The sequence below is a fragment of the Lissotriton vulgaris genome, chromosome 7 (assembly GCF_964263255.1).
Source record: "Lissotriton vulgaris chromosome 7, aLisVul1.2, whole genome shotgun sequence".
NCBI classification, from domain to species: domain Eukaryota; kingdom Metazoa; phylum Chordata; class Amphibia; order Caudata; family Salamandridae; genus Lissotriton; species Lissotriton vulgaris.
Window position 1 is genome coordinate 1,347,242,782 of NC_141695.1, and position 22,426 is coordinate 1,347,265,207.

General features: G+C 44.9%; 1 protein-coding gene across 1 annotated transcript in view; it reads left to right on the top strand.

The window, feature by feature from the left end:
- The window catches only part of LOC147703664 (putative DBH-like monooxygenase protein 2), a 531,825-nt gene that overhangs the window by 339,485 nt on the left and 169,914 nt on the right, over nt 1-22,426 (top strand). Inside the window, exon 4 of the mRNA XM_086932001.1 lies at nt 21,230-21,313. Within this exon, the coding sequence (XP_086788127.1) occupies nt 21,230-21,313 (84 nt within the window). The remainder of the gene's footprint in view (nt 1-21,229; nt 21,314-22,426) is intronic.

The window sequence follows — 22,426 nt, forward strand, 5'->3', positions numbered from 1 at the left end:
ACAATCGTCGGACTTCTGGGATGTTCAATAATTAGGTATTTTTTCGTGCCGTCATCTATGGTACCATTCTCATGGGCTTTGGACACCAGGTCTAGGAGTTCTGCTTTGTATTGTTCCGTTGGATTGGTACATAGGAGCATGTATGTTTCCAGATCATTTATATGTTCTTTGATTTTGGCATCGTACATGCTGGTATTGAGCACGACCAGTGCACCGCCTTTGTCGGCTTTGAGACATTTAATGGTTTTGTTACCGGCAATTTTTCTCAAGGTGTCTCTGTCTTTTGAGGTGATGTTTGATTTTGTTGTTCGACGGAAGTTGATTTTGGATATGTCTTGCTTTACGAGGGTCTCGAAGGTGTCTATGCTTTTTTGACTACATGGTGGCATGTAGGTACTGGTGGTTTTTAAACCAAGAAGTTGATCTGGTTTAGTGTCGGTGGTCGGAGGAAGTACGTTCTAAAAAAAGTGTCTTAAACGTAGTTTGCGAGTAAGTTTAAAAGTGCTTAGTTCCAATTCAAGAAGGTTTGTGGAGGTCGTGGGAATTAATGTGGTACCCTTTTGTAGGAGTTTGGTTTCATGGGCGGTTAATGCAGTATCAGAGATGTTAATTACTAGCGATTCCTCCTCTTGGATTTTTTTATGACCTGTGGTTGAGCTTGTTCTTGATCTTTCTCTTGTTCTTTTTCCCCGCCGGGGTCGTTCACTTCGTCGGGGCCTGATTCTAAAAAAGGCCCGGAGGTTGAAGGGCCCTCACTGGTTGAACCGGTTGTTTGTTTTGGGTCTCGAGGTTCTTATGATGAAGTTCGTTCCTGGGTGTTTTTTTTGGGTGGGAGGTTAGAACTGTCGCTCCCTGAAGATGAGGTATTAGTATTCTGGTTGTAGGGTTTGTTTCGGCGACGTTGTGCGTATACATCAGCCCAGGTGTATACCTCCCCGAGTTTGTAGTCGAGGGTGTCTCGACGGAATTTGCGTATTTTGCGCTCATTAATTTCCTTAGTATGTTTGTCGAGTTGATTATTGACGTCCTCTAAGATGGTTGTTAATTCCTCAGGTGTGATGGACTCCTTTAGTTCTTCCTCTATTGTAGCAATTTCCTTTGATAAATCAAGTAAGATTGTTGATAATTCCTCCACAATCAGTAGAATAAGGTCGAGACTACATTTATTTAAGATCGCATTCCGCCGTTCTTGGAAAGGTTTTGAATTTTAGCAAAGCGAGGGTTTGAGTGCAATCTGTAGTCCACAGGGTATGCGCTGTGCTCGGTGATACTTGATAAGTGTATTCGCATGTAGTTTTTGATTAATTTTCCGTTTGGATAAGTACATTAGTTGTTTCACACATTGTTCTTTTGTGCGGCTTGAGGTGGTTTCAGTTAATTCTTCGGTGATAAGAGCGTAAATGCGTTCAGATTCTTCAGTTCCAAAAGCGAGCGTGCTAGCTCGAGCTTCAGTTGACTTTGATATTTCTTCATATTGCATTTTGTTTGTGATAGATGTTGGCGTGCTGCCTGCTCGAGGGGCGGTTGAATACTATAATGCTGAAAATGAAATAGCGTGGCGCACAGCAGTGGTTTTAGATTGGATTCCTAATGTTTGCTAGGATTTTGTTTGTGGTTTTAGGGTGCTCCGGCAAGAGACGTAACCGTCCGTGTACGTCGTAGATGAGAACTGGTTGTGTGCGTTACATGGGGAGTAAACGTATCCTTGCGTGAGGGCACACACTGTGGTTCGTCAGATCAAGACAGACTCCAATGTTGCTTTTGGCGGTTGATTATTTATTCATCAATATCGCAAAAAGTCATTTGCATTCACAAAATTTCAAAGTTCGTATATCCCATCGTTATGATGATATGTAGACAAACATTTCCAAAGAAATACTCCAATGCATTTCGGGCATGGATTGCCCTTTGTCAAGGAGTTCTGAAAGCAAAAAGACGCTTTTACCTTCCAAATTATGACCAATATAAAATGTACATTCACATTGTATGAAATAACATGACATCATCGATAGCAGAACAAAACGTGACATGCCCATTTGATAAACCTGTGTGATGGCGTGAGTTTAAGTGAGAAACGGTGGGGGTACAGGGAAATATAGGAGGTTTAGCGTGGTACACTTACGTGTCGAGATCGTGTAAACTCTTGGCTCTCTGGGGAGACAAGAAATAACGGGCGGTTAAGCGGGATAAATGCCCGACGTTAAACAGAGTGGCGTGGGTCTCTGTTGGAGCTCCAACTTACTTGGGAATGGGTGGTGGGAACATCAGTAGCTATGGGTACCACATTCATTCCTACGACCTCCACAAACCTTCTTGAATTGGAACTAAGCACTTTTAAACTTACTCGCAAACTACGTTTAAGACACTTTTTTGAGAACGTACTTCCTCCGGTCACCGACACTAAACCAGATCAACTTCTTGGTTTAAAAACCACCAGTTCCTACATGCCACCATGTAGTCATAAAAGCATAGACACCTTCGAGACCCTCGTAAAGCAAGACATATCCAAAATCAACTTCCGTCGAACAACAAAATCAAACATCACCTCAAAAGACAGAGACACCTTGGGAAAAATTGCCGGTAACAAAACCATTAAATGTCTCAAAGCCGACAAAGGCGGTGCACTGGTCGTGCTCAATACCAGCATGTACGATGCCAAAATCAAAGAACATATGAATGATCTGGAAACATACATGCTCCTATGTACCAATCCAATGGAACAATACAAAGCAGAACTCCTATAGATGACCGCACGAAAAAATACCTAATTATTGAACATCCCAGAAGTCCGACGATCGTGATGTTACCAAAAATACACAAGAATTTAATTGACCCCCTCTTCCGACCCATTGTGTCCACGCGGGGATCTATACATGAACCAACAGGAAAATTCTTGGATCGTCATCTACAACCCATCGTAACGAATCTCAGGAGCTACATTAAAGACACAACTGCATTTCTCCAAAAACTCTCTGAAATATCACTTGCCACAGATGAACACATAATCCTGTGCACTGCTGATGTCAAAAGCCTTTACACATCTATTCCCCACGGAGGTGGGATTGAAGCAATAGAAAAGGCATTACTGAATAGTAATCTTTCGGATTCTCTCCAGACCTTTCTCATGGAACTCCTCATTTTCACGCTATACCATAGCTACTTCACACATGAACAACAACACTACCTTCAGATGTCTGGAATGTCTATGGGCAATTGCGCTGCACCGACTTATGCGAACATCTACATGTCAGAATTTGAAGCAACTAACATCTACGCCAATTCCAACTGGTCAGACAATCTCAAATTATATGTGCGTTACATTGACGACTTATTTTTCATCTGGAAAAACACCCGAGAAAATTTAGAATCGGCATTGACTGACCTGAATTCCAAAGACAATCGCATCACTCTCACGTGGAACATTAGTGAACACGAAATTACCTTTCTTGACGTTTTAGTCAAAATCACAGAAACAGGATTAACAACTGATCTGTTCAGAAAGCCAACAGATCGTAACAATACAGTCCACTACACCAGCTTCCACCAACAATCGCTCAAAAGGAACTTGCCATACAGTCAAATGTTAAGAATTAAACGGATTGTATCAAATCCAGAAACATGCATACAAAAAATGGAGGAAATGGCCACAAGATTCACCAACAGAGGATATCCACAAGAATCCCTCACTGAAGCAATTAAGAAAGCCAATGCTATCTCACGCCAGGAAGCACTCAAAGGCTCCACGAAAAAAGATGAAAACAGAACAGTGTTGGTGTCGAAATACTCTACCTCCAGTACAAAATACAAAAAAATCATCTTAAAACATTGGCGCATACTTTCCTCGGAACCTGACTTCGGCAACTTATTTGAAAATCCACCAATATTCGCATACACTCGATCTGAGAACTTAAAAGAAATTCTATGCAAAGAACCCATTCAACAAACCACACATACTGGCACACGTCCGTGCCACAACTGCAACAATTGCCACAATATCATCATGGGCAACATCATAAACCACCCGATGAGGGGATTCAAAATTAAACTTCATGTCGATGCCACATGCGATTCAACCAATTCAATATACCAATTGAAATGCCCATGCGGCATGATATATGTTGGTAAAACCACCAGAAAAATAAAGACACGCCTAAATGAACATAAGTCGAACATCCGCACAAAAAACCAAAAATCTAACATTGCGATACATTTCAACGAACTCCACCATAGTGTGGCCCAACTCAAATTCTTGGTGCTCGAAATGATCCAAAAACATGAGGGGAAAGACAACAATAAGACCCTTCTCCAGCGTGAAACCGCTTGGATATACAGACTACAGGCAATGAAGCCCCACGGTCTCAACGACCGGATTGAACTGAGCAGCCCCGGACTGACAATGCTGGGCACCGGGCAATCCCCCGGTAGGCTGCCAGGGGTGGGGGCCGGTTTTTTGGACGGGGGCCGGTTTTGTTGCTGGGTGTGGGTAGGGCCGATTTTTTGGACACTCAGTACAGTGTAGTAATCACTTACTACTGTACTCCGCTGCATGCCTGCCTCTCTCCTCGCTCCGTGTGGAAAAAGGCACAACTTAATTAACCTAATACATTGGAGAGCAGTAGTGTCATTTTAGGGGGTGGGTCGCGTGTTCACGCACACGTCTCCACCTCCGCGCTGCCTGCTCTTAGTCTAAATTAACCCCCTTTAGAGCTGGGGGGTGGGGCTGGCGCGGCTTTTGGATGTGACACATGCGCATTGGGGCTCGCGCAGGACCGTGACGACGAGAGGCCTTCTCTCACCAAACCATAATTTAATTATGTCTAGCCCCCCCCCCCCCCATCCCCCCTGGCCCTGCCTGTCTCAGTGTCCCTGCTGCCGAATGTCTCTGCCAGTGCCGCCCGCCGCCAGGTGAGTGTTGTTTAAATGTTTGCAATCACATGTACTCCTATGTATTGCTCGAAGGCGGGATCCATTCTTCTCATTCCAGGCCCCAGGACGGTGAATGTCTGCTTTCGTAACCACCATTGGAGAAGCTGTATGCTATTTGCTTCTCAACAGTTGTACCGACCTTTTTGCCAGTTCCGATCGAGTTTGGGTCAGGAGTCGATTCTATTTATTAATTGGAACGTGGCAGCGGGGCTTGTGAAACAAATTGCATCGCCCTGTAAACTTCTTAGTGATCATGAAAGTATGCATCATGCTTTGAAACAGCGCTGCTGTCTCACTTTCATGAACACTGATGTATTTAAAAAGTTACCCAATAGCAGCGCTGCGCTGTCTCAAAGCATGATGCGCTTTCACAATCCCAACAATATATTTTAAAGGCCTCACAATCTGCATTGCACTACGAAGGCAGAACTTATATGAAGGCTTGGCTCGACAAAAGCCAGACAATCTCAGGGAACAGTCCCGAGAAGGATATGGGGCACTGACCTGGCAATCTGTAACCACCGTACACCATGGAGTTCTCCCGGGTCTTCTGAGTTATCCCTAGAGAGTATTTATCATAGCTGCCTTTACCCAGTGCAATTCTGTGTTTGCTCTTTTGTCGCACTTAGCCTGTCCCCGCAGAGCATGAAACCTAGGATGCAGTAACTTCTGCATACATGTAGTCTTCTTCTTTGCTTCTAAATCAATGCCAGATCATACAGAAGTAACCGTTCACTAGTGCTTTAGGAAAACTGCTCGCTATCACTCCTGGCTGTACATCCTAGAGCATTTGTGAATTGCCTCTTTAGATTATTTACGATGCCTGCCTGTATTGAGGGCACACCGTGCCCTGCCCTCTGTTGTCTAGTTACACCCCACAGGGCATTTATGCTGACCGCATATAATCAGTGCATTCTGCTAATCGTGTGATGTAAGATCTGTTGTTAGCCCTGGAGTCATGATATAGAGGCTCTACTCTGACTAAGTATAACCAGCAAATGCTTGTGTGTCATAACTTGATCACCTCCCACCCTCCCTTGGTGCTGTGACTGCGTCCCCCTCCGACCTCACTTAATGGAACTCTGCTCTTCTGCTCTTTTTTTTTTTTTGCTCTTTTTTTTTTTTGGTTCTTGACCTGAGAAAATCTACTATCTGTATATATATGTATATAGAGATAACTCTAATCACTAGTATATGCAGTAGACCCTTGTACTCTCTACAATTCCTATGTGACTCTTAGAGTTTATCCATTTGTATCTCTTCCTTGAGTGACTGTACATCTTCAATTTTTTCTGTTGGTATCTTTCATGTAACGCATGTAACGCTAAGTCCTTATGTTTTGCAACTGGTTCTTATGTAAAACGCTCTGACACCTTCGGGTAAAGTTTGCGCTACATAAAATCGCATTAAATAAATAAATTGAATAAATAAATAAATAAAATTTACTTGCAGGGCACGTCTGTCTTTTTTTTCTTTAACCCCTTCACTGCAGGGCTGATTCCCCTGCTGTGCTGGAGGGCGGGGCGGGGGTGGGGGGCGCGCAGTGCCCCGGTGTTCATGACGAGCTCAGCTCGTCACGTCCACACCCGTTTACTTAGAACGCTCAGCACAGTAGGAGCAGGAGAATTAGCCCCGCGTGTGAGCGTTCTAATGGTCATGACGAGCTGAGCTCGTCAGGAGTATTGGAGGGGTTAAAAAAAGCTTTCTACTTGTGGCATGATTTACATGTGGGCATCCGTTGTTCCACTCACTCCTCCTGGAAAGATAAATATCACTCTGCAAATGTTCATTAAAATTCTGTCGTGTGATGTAAGGCGTTCTGATACCCTGCATTGGGATGAGTTGTGGCACTTTCCATCCCAATGCAGGATGTCAGATCACTTTACATCACAAGTACACAAATATTTTAAATACCACTATTTTGCTTTTTCTTTTATAGCACTTTATCACTTCTGTAGTGCTAAAGCGCTATAAAAGAAATAAAACAAAATAATGGTATTTAAATTGTAATTTGTGTAAATACTAGGGAGACCAACAAATCTGACATTCTTACATTCTCTGGAAGAGAAGACGGAACAAACAAGGAAAATGCCATCACGGAGGCCTCTTGGAAATACTTAGTCGATCAGTGGGAGTTATCTTTACATCATCAAAACTTTGAAACATGATTTACAGAGTACTGTTTTTGATAATGTCACGGTCAACATTTGAACAAAATTTGGTTGTTAAATATTTCTTATTGCCAATCATCATTATTTCTCATATTTATTCAGTATTTTAGTGTCTAAAATTGTTATTCAAGGAATTTTATGCTAATAATCTATTATCACAGCACATGTTTGATTCATTAAAGGGTATGCTGTGCAGGGTGTGTCTGAATGTTTCTTTCCTTTTTTCATGATTGGGATTGGTCTATTTGTATGTTTTGCAAATCCTTTAGAGTCACATGTTTATTTAAACTGCATGGTTTGAATGAAGTAGCGTCACTTACAGTGTTAAAAATTGGTAATCAATGACCGGTTTATTTTGTGCACCATTGAGTTGGTTCAACGGTTATCAAATTAAGCTGTCACAATTGGTTTATGCACATGGGTTGGTTTAACAGGGGGAACATTTTATTCTGTTCACAGTGTAAAAGCACGTAAATTCCAGTGTTGAATTTCTTTCATTGAGTTTATCTTTAAAACATCTTATGGGTTTTAGGACGGGCAGAGACTTTGAAAGCGTAATTAGTTGAAGTATGTTTTGATGTTGTTTTCAATATATTCACTTTAAGGAAGCCTTTTTTTACTTCTATGATCTCCCAAACAATTCTTTCTGAATCCACCCCTCATGTATCCCAAACCTCATTTTTCTACTGTGATTTCCCTAATCCCCTTTCTAGAGACTCGTCCCACCTCCATCTTTCCTTTTACACCTCACAATCCTCATCTCACTGCTATGATCTCCTAAATAACACTTTCTAGACTATTCCCTCTTCCATCCCTCCATTATCCTATTCAATCCAACTAACAGACTCACATGTCCACCACTCAAATGAACATATATTTACATATTCTCTTATACTAACCCACCACTAATCCTTTTTGGGTTCAGGAGTAGCGTGCTACTCGCCGAAAAGTGCTTTGACGCCTCATCAGGGGTAGTAATATATATATATTATATATATATATATTTTTCTCCTCCATTTCACCTAGGTGTGAGGCTCCCGGTCAGGATATTCCAATAAAAAAAAGAGGTCTTATGGCCCCTTGACTTCAGTTTTTGTTATGGGCAACATTTGTGCGCTGCTTCATGGCTTCTGTCACCCCATTAAAAGACTATTTAAAACAAAATACATAGTGGTATATGGATGCTTCACATTGTATTTCATCATGAGTTTCCTAAGAGGATTTGCTTTTCCAGAAGATGTGAATAGGTATTTATTTGATGCAGCATATGATTTTTACAGTGCATACTGTGAACTGAGTTGCATTCTGATTTCATGAAAAGAAGTTGCGGGTGTATTTTTATCGCAGGACTTGATTGAGAGCTCTGGAGTTGAGACAGAATGCAGTGCTAGTTTCGTACAGTGCCTATCAATGGGTCCTAGAGGTGTCAAGACTACATGCACCTCCAAACTTTGGCCTCTCCACATACCACAGAGGGTGACGTCTGAGGCCAATAACATGAGCTCTATCCAGGTGAATACGCACTATTAGGCAGTTTCTGTGATTTGCCAGAATTAATACAGAGAGAGGGCTTTGGGTCGGCTCACTTTAATCAGTGCTTTTTGCGGGGCGTTCATGGTTTGCCATTTCTTGGAAGGACTGTCCATCAAGACCATGGCATGCATATCTAAATTGCATATCTGTCTTGAGACCCCTCATATGGCGCTGTATGTGTGAAAATTCACTTTCTTTTCACATTAAGTAAAAGCTTGGAGTAGTATTTGCACTGATAATTTGTTTCTGCACTTGCATGCATGGTCGGATACTTGGTGCACATAGCCTTGGCTGCAGCGCACAGAGACCAAACACTGCCGCACACAAAGGAAAAAAATGTGAGGGAACATTGGTCAGGACCTTGGTAGGACCGTTCTACGGTTTCAGCAAGATTCTACAGCTCTTTAGGTAAGTACCAAAGTCCCGCTGGTTGCATTGTCAGCCCCCCCTTCTCTGCGGGACAGTAAGTGCTTCCCACAGTGCGCTGGTGCTTCCGCTGGGCATTCTGTGTCTCCTCTGAGATGCTGAGCCCTGTGGGGCAGTAAGTGCTTCCCACAGTGCACTAGTGCTTCCCCTGAGCATTCTGTGTCTCCTCTGGGATGCTGAGCCCTGTGGGGCAGTAAGTGCTTCCCTTGAGCATTCTGCGTCTCCTCTATACCAGCAAGTTAAAGCAGAAATAGTGTGCTTCAATGTTAAAGAGGAGGAAAGAAATATTACCTTTCCAGGAAAGGTATTTGCATGATGAAACCAATTGCTATTGGACACTTCTCCAAGTAGCCGGACGGTATCTCGAAAGTGCACCCGAAAAGAACCCCAAACGTGTCCAACTTTCTTTTGAAAGGTCGAAGAGCTAAAATCCTAAACGTGTCTCTGAGTGCCACGGTTGCCACACACGCTATACAAATAAATGCACTGAGCTAGGCGGCCTGAGGATTTATTTCTTAATGAGCGGGATAGAAAGCAACTGGCTATTCGTGCATGGCCCCTAGTTTCTGGATTTAAATACATCTTAAATGAGGCAGTTTTAAGTAGTTGCCTCTTTAATCAAGATCAAATTAGCCTTAAATTACATAACATAACCGTTTCCCCATAACTGGGACTCAATGAGCAAATAAAACCTTTCATTCAAGGGCTATTTCTTAAGGAGCGTGTGTACTCTGTATAGCACTCCGCTCTCTCCTGAATGAGGAAATGTAAATGTACTTACATAATAAAGCCAATGCTTATTTCATCGAATAATATGCCGCATAATTTGAAATTCCATGCAGCATAAATAATTCAAACTCTCCTAGTAATCTTCGAGGCACTTCAGATAGCAACTCATTTCACTTGCTGGGCGCTCAGTAGCTAGTTAAAAAATGTATTGTTTCTACACCTATAATAACCACACAGAAGCAAGAGCAACTGGAATAAAACGCAATATTCTAATTGTTTCAGACTACTGGTGCTGCACAGTAGTATCTAAAGAGGAGGGAGGGAGGGACCGCATATGCCACTTCTATACGATGCATCTTTTTATGCGGTTGTACATGTTGAAGCAGCACATTGATTGATTCAACAAGGTAATCTGTGATCTGCCCTGAAACAGTGGCTTCTATTTCCGCACTGTTGTTTATCTCATCAGTACTGCTACCTCGCTCAGGCCGGCAGTCAAATATGTAATCAAACAAATACGCAAAATCTGTAGCAATTTTACACTGACTGACTCCATTTTGCCTGCCACTACAAAATGGTATAAAGAAACCATCATGCTGCAGTAAGGAGAGCCTGAGGCCAGACCACATCCATCCCTTAGAGGCATTGATTGGTTCAGGTACCGTACAGTAGAAATAACACCGGCCTTCCGCGTTGTAGTTTATACCTAACTTTTCAAAATGTTCCCATTACAGTTTGCATTGCATTGCCTGCTAAACGATCTTGTTGCTATCTCTGAATATTTACAATACTGATCTGTTGAGAATAAGACCAGATTTACCGTACCACACTTAAATGCCTACCACTGCGACACCCCCCACACACACGAGATCACTGAATTGTACTGATAAAGCAGGAGATAGTTGTATGTTATGGTTACATGGCCAGTGTCATATCTAAAACCCATTGATGCCATTAAAGCCAAGAAATGCTGGGGAGAAGGGAAAGGTAAGGGGTGAATAATGGAAATTTGGGAGGAGAAAGTAGGGGGAGATAACTAGAAAGACGTCCTTTTCACTCATAAGCTTGACAAAGGATCCATTTTGCCCTTTAGGAGCTGGTCCAGGTACACCATTGTACAGTAACCCAGGTCTGTGAGGTGCAGCACTCGTAGATATTTCTGCCAAGAGAGTTCTCAAAATGCATTTGTGAGAAAATCCACGCAGGGGCCCTACTGCTTCTCAAACTGTTGCAGCTGGTGGGTTACTGTAGCTGAGATCTTCTCCATGATCACAGTGTGGTACAGCTTGTGAAGCCAGTATATCTCTTCCGGCATGTCGCCCATACCCCAATGACCATTCATTTTTTGCATGTGAATTACAGATGAGCACGTTGTAGGTGTTGAAACAGGTGGGCGGAAGAGGAAAAGCTACAGAAAAAGGCCCAGCGCCATTAGCACATGTAAAATGTTTTTTAGACACATATTGTTCATACTGACTGCTGAGACATGGTTAGATAAGACGCTGTCGGCCTCAGATTCCTCTGAATTAAAATCCGGTTTCATCTGCTTTATTGAATCAAAAAATGCCATTTTTGTTGGCTCTTAGGGCTCAGTGCACTTTACTACCTCTAACCAGTGCTTAAGTGCTTGCGCTCTTTCCTTTGAAACATGGTGTCTTACACCGAATTGGCAATTTTAAATTACTTGTAAGTCCCTAGAAATGTAGTTCTACATGTACCCAGGGACATTAAATGCTGCTAGTGGGTCTGCAACACTTATTTTGCCACCCACTTAAGTAGGCTATTTAAAGATGTGTCATGTCAAGGCAAGGGCCTTTTGTGTTAATTTTTCATACTTTCTGGCTAGGGTGCCATTTGAGACATTTCCATGCCTTCTGTCAGCCTGGGTGCTTATGTGTGACTTTTCCATGCTTTCTGGCCTGGGTGCTTAATTATGTATGCTATTTTCATAACTGCTGGCCTCAGTGACCTGGAGCTGGGGGCTCATGTGTGACATTTCCATGCTTACGGCCTGGGTGCTTATATGTGACGTTTGCATGCTTACTGGCCTGGTGGTGTGACCAGGCCTGGGTCAGTGCCTTGGTGCTTATGTGTGAGATTTCCACAGTTTCTGGCCTCAGTCAGCGGCCTGTGTGGTCATGTGTGACATCACATCAGTGCTTAATTTGTGACAACATGAGTGACAACTTACTATGCTTTAAAAGTTAATACAATCTAATATGTAATGAAAAATGTGTTGGAAAATGCTTTGTTTTGGCCTTTCTGTCTCTCAAATTTTCTTGGGGGGGATAAGTTCAACACCCCAAACTCCCCCTAGTAGTGGTTGCTCACTGTGCTTGCTGGCTACACACCATGTGGGTGTTGGTCTCACTTTTACTTTGCTCTCTCTGATTCACTACTTGTGCCTATTTTTGATGCTCTCTGAAAGAGGAACAAGATTACTGACGGCCAACACTCAGGATCGAAATACTCGTACCTTGCTCTGTCCTAGATAGATCTTGCTCCTGGAGTATCCTCTGTTTCACTTAAATTCTAAAAACACCCAAGTTACTCACCACCCTCACACACCATGTGGGGGTTGGTCTCACTTTTACTTTGCTCTCTCCGATTCACTACTTGTGTCTATTTTTGATGCTCTCTGAAAAGATGTCTATGGGTACATTTGACTGGGTGGCTAACCTGGTGCTCTTTAAGGTCATCATATACTATTTACTGTACTTCGAAAGTTGATACAATTTAATATGTAATGAAAAATGTGCTGTAAAATTCACCCTTTTGGTTTGTCGTTTTCCAAAATTTTCTTGGGGGGAGAACCCCCCCAAACCCCCCTAGTAGCAGTCGGACTCGCTCGCTGCGCTCGCTCGCTACGCGCCAGGCGGGGGCTGGTCTGCAGAAATTTGCCAGGGCTGCTTTCAAGTCCCAGTCCGGCCCTGGAACTGAGCTGCTTTCTATAAATACCCCCTGTGGTATATTTGTTTTGCACTTTATCTCTTGTGTTTGCTGCTTGTACATAACCATTGTATACATTCACAATTGACATATTGTTCTTTATTCACCATCAACTCCCCACTCTAAGATGGCCGCCACCCTCACGATCACTTGCCCAGTCCTTTTTCAATTTCCATAGCAAACTTCGCGTAGTGTCATACACCGGCGGCTCCTGTCGTCACTTCGTGAACCCTCCGGTCTACGACCTTAGGACCCATCAGCAGCTGTTCCCACCACCCATTCCCAAGTAAGTTGGAGCTCCAACAGAGACCCACGCCACTCTGTTTAACGTCGGGCATTTATCCCGCTTAACCGCCCGTTATTTCTTGTCTCCCCAGAGAGCCAAGAGTTTACACGATCTCGACACGTAAGTGTACCACGCTAAACCTCCTACATTTCCCTGTACCCCCACCGTTTCTCACTTAAACTCATGCCATCACACAGGTTTATCAAATGGGCATGTCACGTTTTTTTATGCTATCGATGATGTCATGTTATTTCATACAATGTGAATGTACATTTTATATTGGTCATAATTTGGAAGGTAAAAGCGTCTTTTTGCTTTCAGAACTCCTTGACAAAGGGCAATCCATGCCCGAAATGCATTGGAGTATTTCTTTGGAAATGTTTGTCTACATATCATCATAACGATGGGATATACGAACTTTGAAATTTTGTGAATGCAAATGACTTTTTGCGATATTGATGAATAAATAATCAACCGCCAAAAGCAACATTGGAGTCTGTCTTGATCTGACGAACCACAGTGTGTGCCCTCACGCAAGGATACGTTTACTCCCCATGTAACGCACACAACCAATCCTGTTCCTTTCTACATGTCTATGCTTAAGTCAAACCTTTCTGGCATCATGCCAGAAGGCAGGGGAGCCGCCATCTTGACGCTGATTGGCTTGTGTATAGGTTGTTATAGCGCCATATATCAAGGCATGAACAAACTCCTATGCTCCCACTGTAGTCCTTATAAAATCTAGCAGCCAGAGTCCTGAGCTCAGCTCCCCAGTTGGCCAAGCTAACCCACTAATGCTAGATCTTTATTGGCTCTATGTCTGTGCTGGATTAAGTTTTAGAGTATTTTGTACAGTTTAAAAATGTCGGTATGCATCAGTCTCTCTTTTTGTGGCACCTAGTATATGTAAGTCTGTTCCTTTTGTCACGTTAGCTTCCAGCAGTCAATAAGTTTGAGCTCCAAGTAAGCACTTCCCACAAGTTGTGATGAGATAAAGTGCCACCCATTATGTGCCTAAGAAGGATCCCGAGTTCTGCATCAGCCCAAATGATTATCCAGTCAATAAGTTGGAAGTAGGAGACCTTGAAAGCCCTGGGTCCCATACTCTGGACACATGTAATTCAAGCATGAGGTGTGAGTCTAACTAAATGTGTTTCGATAGGGGTTTAAGAGGAGAACTGTTCTGTCTTGCCTTACACAGAACTATAGTACCACAGGAAAATCATACTGGGCCTACCTTCACTGAATGGTCTCTAACTCTCATGTGTTTCTCAGCTCACAGACTCTGTTACATCTGCAGCACTAGTAACTAGCCAAAAGGCAACACCAATGCTTAATTTGAGCCGGTGGTTTATGCTGCTTGGGACCGGCATTTAATAGTCAGCACTGCCTTTGTGATAGTCCACCACATATTGACGGTGTCTGTTCAGATTTGAGATGAGCACAACAACAGTGTTTAATAGGTCAATACACATTAAAAAGAATAATACCTGCCGCTCATGTCATTATTATAGCTTTGAGTGGCCTGGAATAGTCTGAATTGTCACACTTGTATGAGTGCGATGGTTAGTAGTTGTGTTGGTGATGCCATTGGCCCCACTGGCAGGGGCAATGGGTGGTGCAGGAAACAGTGGCCTCTCCAGAATGGCCTAGGCACTTACTTTTTTGTTATATATCAAGCACTGGCTGTGGCAACACAAGGCCCTTTAAAAAAACTTTTAATAAACAAATAAAATTAGCTTCATTTACAAGTGCCAAGGTGACTTCAGATGTGGCGAGTAGGCAGATTATCTTAGCTGTTGCCAAATGGAAAATTTCGCAGAGAAAAGTGAGCACTTGATGTTAAGATGAAAAAACTAAATTTCTAGTTCACTGAATTAAACATTTTTCAAGTGTAATGTGAACTGGTTCTATCTTTTTTCTAAGCATGCTAGTACACGTCTGGCCGTATTGCAGTAAAGGTGTGATGTCCCTGTTTGTGCTCCGACACCTTTAACTAGCTGTGCCAGGCGCAACCAGGGACAGTGAACCCTGCTACATATAATGCGCTGCCACCAGGACAGCAATAAACTGGGGTGCTGCCCTGGGGGCTGGGCATTAGTGAAAGACACTGGCTGATTGAAGCATCCGGTCCACCTTTCACTATGTAGGCAGCACCTGACCTGCTCTTTCAGGGGGGACATAGATTCTGCTCCAGGTGGGTGCAGTCAATAATTGCACCCACATGTAGGGTGAGGCCTGGCAGGGCGGCCATTCGGCCCTATGTATCCCCTTTCAGAGGGTTCCCTCTGGAGTACATGGACTGTACACCACCTCCCTTATGATGCACTGTTAGTGTGCCTCATGACTGCCTCTTTACTGTAAGAGTCGGGGACCTAGCCCCCCATGCACCTAGAATGACGGCACAGACAACAGTGGTACACTGTCTAGATCTGGCCCAGGCTACGTGCACCTAACCCCTTTCATTAGCGGGGTCACATGACCTGTAACCCCTGTGATGGATGGGTGTGGGGTGAGTGTGGAGTCCAGCCCTCTAGGAGTGGCTGGTGGAAACATATTAATTAGGAACACTAGAACGTGGCCAGCCAGTCACTACAAAACAAAACTCAAGTGAGTCTCTTCAGTTTGTTTGCTGGACAGGATGAGTGGACAGGTGCAGCAGGGAGCACCAGGCATCATGACAGACCCCCATCGTTTTAATCAGACTTCTCCGGGCATGAATGGCAGTGCAGATGTAATCTGGATTTCTCGCTAACCAGTCCAAATTGTCACAGTTCACCTGGGCGCTGTGGGTTCTGTCCCACCTGGTCTCACGTCGTGGAAGTGCTGCTCATAGATGTTCAAATGCGCCCTGGCTCCATGGATAGCAAGCCTCCAAAGACAGATGACGTTCGGGCGATAGTTGACGAGTCTTCCTCAGATGCTGCAGTACTTCCAGATGCCCGATGGAGGAGCAAATTCTGGCTTCCTTCTCTCACCAGGAATTCCCTCTCTTACCAGGATTCACCTCTCATGTGACTCCCCTGAAGTCCTCTTCACTGGGCTTCCAAGGGACTGTGTGGACTGTGCCGTGTCTCTCCAATGCCATACTATAGGCTCGTGAAGGAATCACTACCAGTCCCACCTTCAAGTCACTCCCTCCGCCTCGTGTGCTCCTACCATCCTGATTCTGGTGCACTGGCATCTGTTGGATAGTCTTTGGCATAGCCAGACTCCAACCGAGACCTTCGTGCTGCCTGGCACCTGCTGGGGAGCTGCTGCAGATGAATCTCTCTTGTTGGGGTTCCTCTCTCACCGGCAGTCCCTGAGGCCCTTGCTCCCCAGATTGCCATCGGCCTCTGTGGATTGCTCTGATCCTCTTTTGGGCCCCACAACTGAAATCATTTAGGGCATCTGAACAGGACCACAACCAAGTCTTACATGTAACCCCAAAGGTGGATGGTGCAAATGTCCAATGTGCTCTCTTCAGCAGGATTCCTGTTCACTTGGTCTAACCATAGATTTCTGGGCTGCCAGCTCTCACAGTGTTTTGACAGGCACAGGGCTTAACTCTAGATGTTCAGGGCTCCTTAGATGTTCTTAGAGATGCACTCAATTTTAATAACACTCACAGTTCTAACTCTGTAATTTGCAGTGTGCCAGTTGTCTACTACACACCATTCTCTTCTGCTTTTCTTCACTCTCTAGTGCTGTGGCCTCATGCCGCACTTTCCTTCTCCTCTTCTATCTTGCTTTCTTCCCTTCTTCTCCTCTACCTCTGATTTAAACTTGTGGTCTCATGCCACATCTTCTCTATCCCTTTCTTCCCTTTCACAATGTGGTCTTGTGCCATAGTGCCTTAATCTTCTTTCTTTTGACCAGGCCTCTCCATGTGAAGTACACTTCACATGGGCCTCCCTTGACACATCCTCCCCCTGGGACTGAGGCTTTTGATTCGCCTACTGACCAGACCTCTAACAGGTCTCCTCCCTGGGCCTCTTACAGACCTTACCTTCGTGGGCCTCTCACAGGCATTCTCCATGTGGACCTCTCACAGGTCTTCTCTCCGTAGACGTGTCCAGAGTCCTGTCCCTTTTCACAGGGAACTTCACTTGATGGCCACATGTGTGTGCCTCGAGACTGCACCTTCGTATCGCTCGCTCCTGACTCCTTTCAGGCATGCTTCATCATTTCAGTCATGCTTTGTGATGACTTAGCCTCTTCTCCTCCTTGTGAGGTTCTCCTTCACTCCAGACTTCTGATTGTGCAGTTAGCTTCTCTGGTGCAGTCTAAGGCACGCTTCTGACTTTGCGCCCTCTGTCCTTCACTTCAAGTGTACCATCTGCTGGTGCCTTGCATGCCTAGTCTTCACATGGGGTGTGCGGCAGTATCTCCTCTCTTGCAGTGGCCTCCAACAACCATTAGAGGTGCACTTGCTGCTTCCTTGGCTGGCAACTTTGATCTTCTTGGGGTTCTCTGCCTTGAGATACATTGTCTCTCACCCCCTTCACAGTTCATGCTCCTGGGTCCTGCCACCAGTTTCAAGCATGTGCCAAGCAGACTTCTAAGCGCTGCAGGCTTTTCATGTTCCAGGGGTGTCCTTTGCTGCTGCAATCACCACCCATAGCCACTAGGTTTCAATGCAGCCCTTCACAATATCCTTGGCAGCCTGTTTCCTCTGGCAGGAACATTGTGGGACAAGCTTGGGGCTCTAGTAGCTCTTCTTGGGGATGCCCAGTCTCGCAACTTTTCCAAAATTAGTGTAGTTCATTCTGCAGCATCGCAGGCCACACTTTTTCTCGCCTGGCCCAATGTGAGACACTCATACCACCCCCTCTATTCCTCGTGGCTCATCCAACAGAAACACTGTGGGCCTTTCAGCTTTTGCCCGCTCGGACTATAATTCCTTTTACTTCTGTAGTGTGCTGACACGAGTGACAGGGTGAATGCTGGTTTTACATTTTTTTCTTCTTTAACGTAATCCACATTCCATCTGGGCAGCTTTCCCTTGTAGTCACTCGCGAGAGATCAACTGCGGAGTACTTCAAAAATCATCGCTCAGTCCCATGCTCTTCAACATCTACATGGCCCCCCTCGCCGCCATCGTCACACAGCATGGACTCTGCATTATATCCTACGCAGACGACACCCAGCTCATCCTCTCCCTCACAAAGGACCCCGAAACCACCAGACTCAGATTCCAAGAAGGAATGAATGTGGATGAGCAGCAGCTGTCTGAAGCTCAACTTGGAGAAGACAGAAGTCCTCGTCCTTGGACCCACCCCCTCAGCTTAGGACAACTCCTGGTGGCCCTCCACCCACACGGACCATGCCCGGAACCTCTGCATCATACTCAACTCCTCCCTCACATTACCCGACAGATCAACACAGTGGCCTCAACCTGCTTCAACACCCTCCACATCCTCCACAAGACCTTCAAGTGGATCCCCCAAAAGCCAGAAAGGTCGTCACCCATGCACTCACAACAAGCAGACTGGACTACGGAAACACCCTCTACCCTGGAATCAACAAACCCCTGCTACGCAAACTACAGACCATCCAGAACACCATGGCCAGACGCGTCCTCGGGATCCCCCGTCATAAGCACATCGCCCAACACCTGTAAGACCTCCACTGGCTCCCCGCTGAGGAGAGAGTACCTTTCAAGCTACTCACCCACGCCTACAAATCCCTCCACAACATCTGACCCAAATCCCTCAATGATAGACTCTTCTTCCACATACCTTGCGGTGAGTAGCATGCTTTAAACCCCCTAATTGATTGATTGATCCAGTGCTTCCTCCTCAATGCTGCTGGCCCACGCTCTCTTCACCCGTGGGCGGGGCACTGTCTCTGAAGGCCGCCACTTGATTACACACAGTGGGAGACTTCCGGCCAGGCAGCTCCACCTCCACCCCCTGCAAACTAAGTTTTTCCTTTAATCTGGGCCATGCGGGCGGGCACTACGGCTTCTGATGTGTCTTGGTGCAGGTAGGGTAATACTTTCAAATGCAGCTTTTCACCTCCCCTCAACGCTATGCTCCTGGCACTTACAGCCTCACCTCTTTGGGCTGATGTCGGCTGGCGGGTTTCTCATGGGGATCACAGCAGGGACGTTCCCCAGGCTCTCTTTGATGTCTGGATCCTTGGGCACCTTCTTCTGTCGGCTCTGCCTCTACATTGTAGCTCTGTCCTTTCTTGTGCAGCCTGGCATTAATTTCCCTGTCTTGGTGGGCAGCGTGCTGGCTCCACTACCATGGTGCCTGCCACAACACTTAGGTGGATTTCTCTCCTGGGGGCGGGCATACATCATGCCCAGCAATTCACTACTGCGTACCAGGGGCACAGCAGGCACACAGCAGCTGCACCTGGGGGGCAGGACACTGTTCCTCTTGCTCATGGCCACAATGCTGGCAACCAGTGCGGGTGTGCTTCATGTTCTCAGGAACCACCTCTACTCAACCAGGAACTGCGGGCAGATGCTGGCTCACACGCGGGCATGTTCCGCTCATCACCAATGCAAGAGTCGAGGTCCTAGGCCCCCATGCACCTAGAATGACCACACAGACACAGTTATATACTGTCTAGAACTGGCCCAGGGCACGTGCGCCTGGCCCCTTTTATTGGCAGGGTCACATGACCTGTAACACCTGTGATGGATGGGTGTGAGGTGAGTGTTAAAGCCAGCCCTCTAGGAGTGGCTGGCGGAAATACTTTACTTAGGAACACTAGAACGTGACCAGCCGGTGACTACATTTACCTCTGTACCCACTTCCAAAATATGGTATGGGTACAGAGGCAAAACATTTATTTCATTAACATGGGATAATGTAGGGACTGTGCTGTCACAGCCTCCGTAACTAAAAGCGTCACTTTTTTCACAAAGCAGGTCTTCTTCATCCTCCCGGTGGACAATGCAGGAAGTTAGTGCAGTTCTTACCCTGTGTTACCGTGTCCTTTCGAGCCTCCATGTGCGTTAAGTGCGTATGGGAGCTGGCATCCATCTTGGATGGTATCCCTGCTACATCCTACTTTTCCTCCCTCTCTGTCCTTTTTTAGTGTTTGTTCTAAGCTGCTCAGTCTACATCTATGATGTCACCTAGAGTTATTTTTGTGTATGCTTGAGATGATGGTCAGTTACATTTTAGACTGAGCAGCAGTGCAGCTGCTCCTGGTGTGGCCTTAACTGAGGGTTTTACTGAATTACATTCCTGCTTGTATCCTGTACATCAACCTTTGATTCCAAGATTAAACAGACATCTGGATCTACCAACCCAAGGACTCATCTTCCTTATTTTTATGAATGTTACAATCCCCTTCTCTGTGAATGAAAGGATGCTTTCAAAGGACTGGGAAAAGATTATGACCGTTCATAAAACAGTATTCTGCTAAAGCCCTTCTGTACAGGGTAGGCCACTCTCTTGTCGATTACCCTAGGCCACTTCATGTGCCCTGAGAGTATATGCAGGTTGGACAAACCAAAGAAGGTGGATTTACCTCAGATGTAAAGTTGACGGTCTGCCTGACTCTAAATAGGGCAGGCGCATTGAGAATTTGGCGGACAGGGCCATCCCTCAGGCTTGTGATGGAGTAACCTGTCTGCCAAGCTCTAAAGCAGGGCATCGGTGCAGTTATGGGTCATTACTCAAATGAGTTCAAAAGCATTATAATTCCGTTAAAAAAGTGGGTGTTTGATAGGATGTAGTAGTTACAATCGGAAATCCTAAAAAGTGCTGAAATTTAGACAGTTTATTATAAGCTTTGGAACAATATTTATTGCCTCAGTACACGACCTCACACAAGGCACACAAGGTAAGGACTTGGTTTCATTTCATTTTCTATGTACGGGTTAATATGTGAAAGTAGTTTGCTTATCCATAATATTATTTTTTATTCTAACGAGTACTCTGCCATTTTGCCACTTGCCATATACCATGATGTCCAGCATCAATATTTGGCGCTTCCATATATACTGCTTTACATTTGTGTCCCTCAAAGTTTTAAGTGTTTATGGTACCAGGTATTATAAAGAATACAGCACCACTAAAGGTACCCAGTAAGGACAGGGCACGTCCCCTCAGTGTTCCATCCTCTCATTGAGGTAAGTGCGCCCATATGGTCCTAGAAAGCCTTGGTGACTTGCAGTGTCCTGATTTCCTTCATTTGGGCGAGTATTTGTCCCATATATTGTTCCTTATTGAATCTGAGCTGTAAGTTGCCTCTCTTTCAGTACACAATTCCTGCAACGGAGACGACCTATGCCTGTACCTTCGTCGCCCTGCCCGATGTCACAAGCAAACACCACATCTACAAGGTACTGTGTGCAGCCACACTTCCATTGGGTTGGGCCTGAATCGTATAGAACCAAACCAGATGTTGAAGGCTTTAAATAATACCGCCAGCCCTAACTTCTTCGCTCCTTTGTCTTGGGCCTCCACTCTTGTTCTTAGAATGCAATTACTGCTCTGTCTGCCCTGGCCTTTTTTCTTGATGTTTAGGTTGTGTTGGTGTAAGCAGAAAAAGTCTTCAGAAAAAAATATATCTAATATGTTTAAGGAAGAACATCAAATTGTGAAAAGAAATAAAATTGCAGAAGGGAATATTGGCTGATACTAATAGACGCCAAGGAGCTGTAAAGTGTATTGTCGCGCAAAAGAGCGCAATGTGTTGTCACAGGAAAATGGAGTCCGACTTTAGGAATGCAAGGATGCTTCACCTTTTTGCACACTCAAAGAGTTCATAAGGCCGCTTTGGCAATGGCAGCAATAGGGTGCACAGATTGTACTGAAAGCAATTTGTTTTTCCTCCCTGGGACTGTCTCTGTTTCATTGAATTAAGAAGCCATCTTGAAATGGGCACTTTCATTAGCCTTTCACTTGTAAGGAAAGTGAAACACTGTTGCAAGCAAACTGTCAGCCAATTTAGGTTGTATCTATTTCCCCACACAGCAGCAAAGCAGCAATTGTTACAATTATCCTAATAAAGTTGCTAGTGATGCATATTTATTTACTCGGCATTTTATTACCCAATGGGAAGCTGTTTACAAACGTTAAGAACTGCTGAAAAGGATCGAGTCATTGATTAACGTTTTGTGGTTGTTATGACACCATTTAGGGCCAGATGCTCATGCACCTGTGTACTGGCAGCTGATCTAATTTGTGGAAATGGGTAGTGTGTTTGTCCTGAGATAGTGTGGTGAACATTTGCTGGCTGTGATACGTTTGGCTTGGATTGGCTGTGGCAATGCTTCCTATGTGTTCATTGGTGGTGGGGGCTGTATGCTGAAAGACTGCCTTTAGTGATTGCATGGCGGCTGCTGATGCCACCACCGATGCAGTGCAGCGCATTCATGCATCCACACGAATAACTCAACACCCAGTGCCCAGGTGCAGAATACAGCTGGCCTGGAAGGGAGATCTCTTGTGCA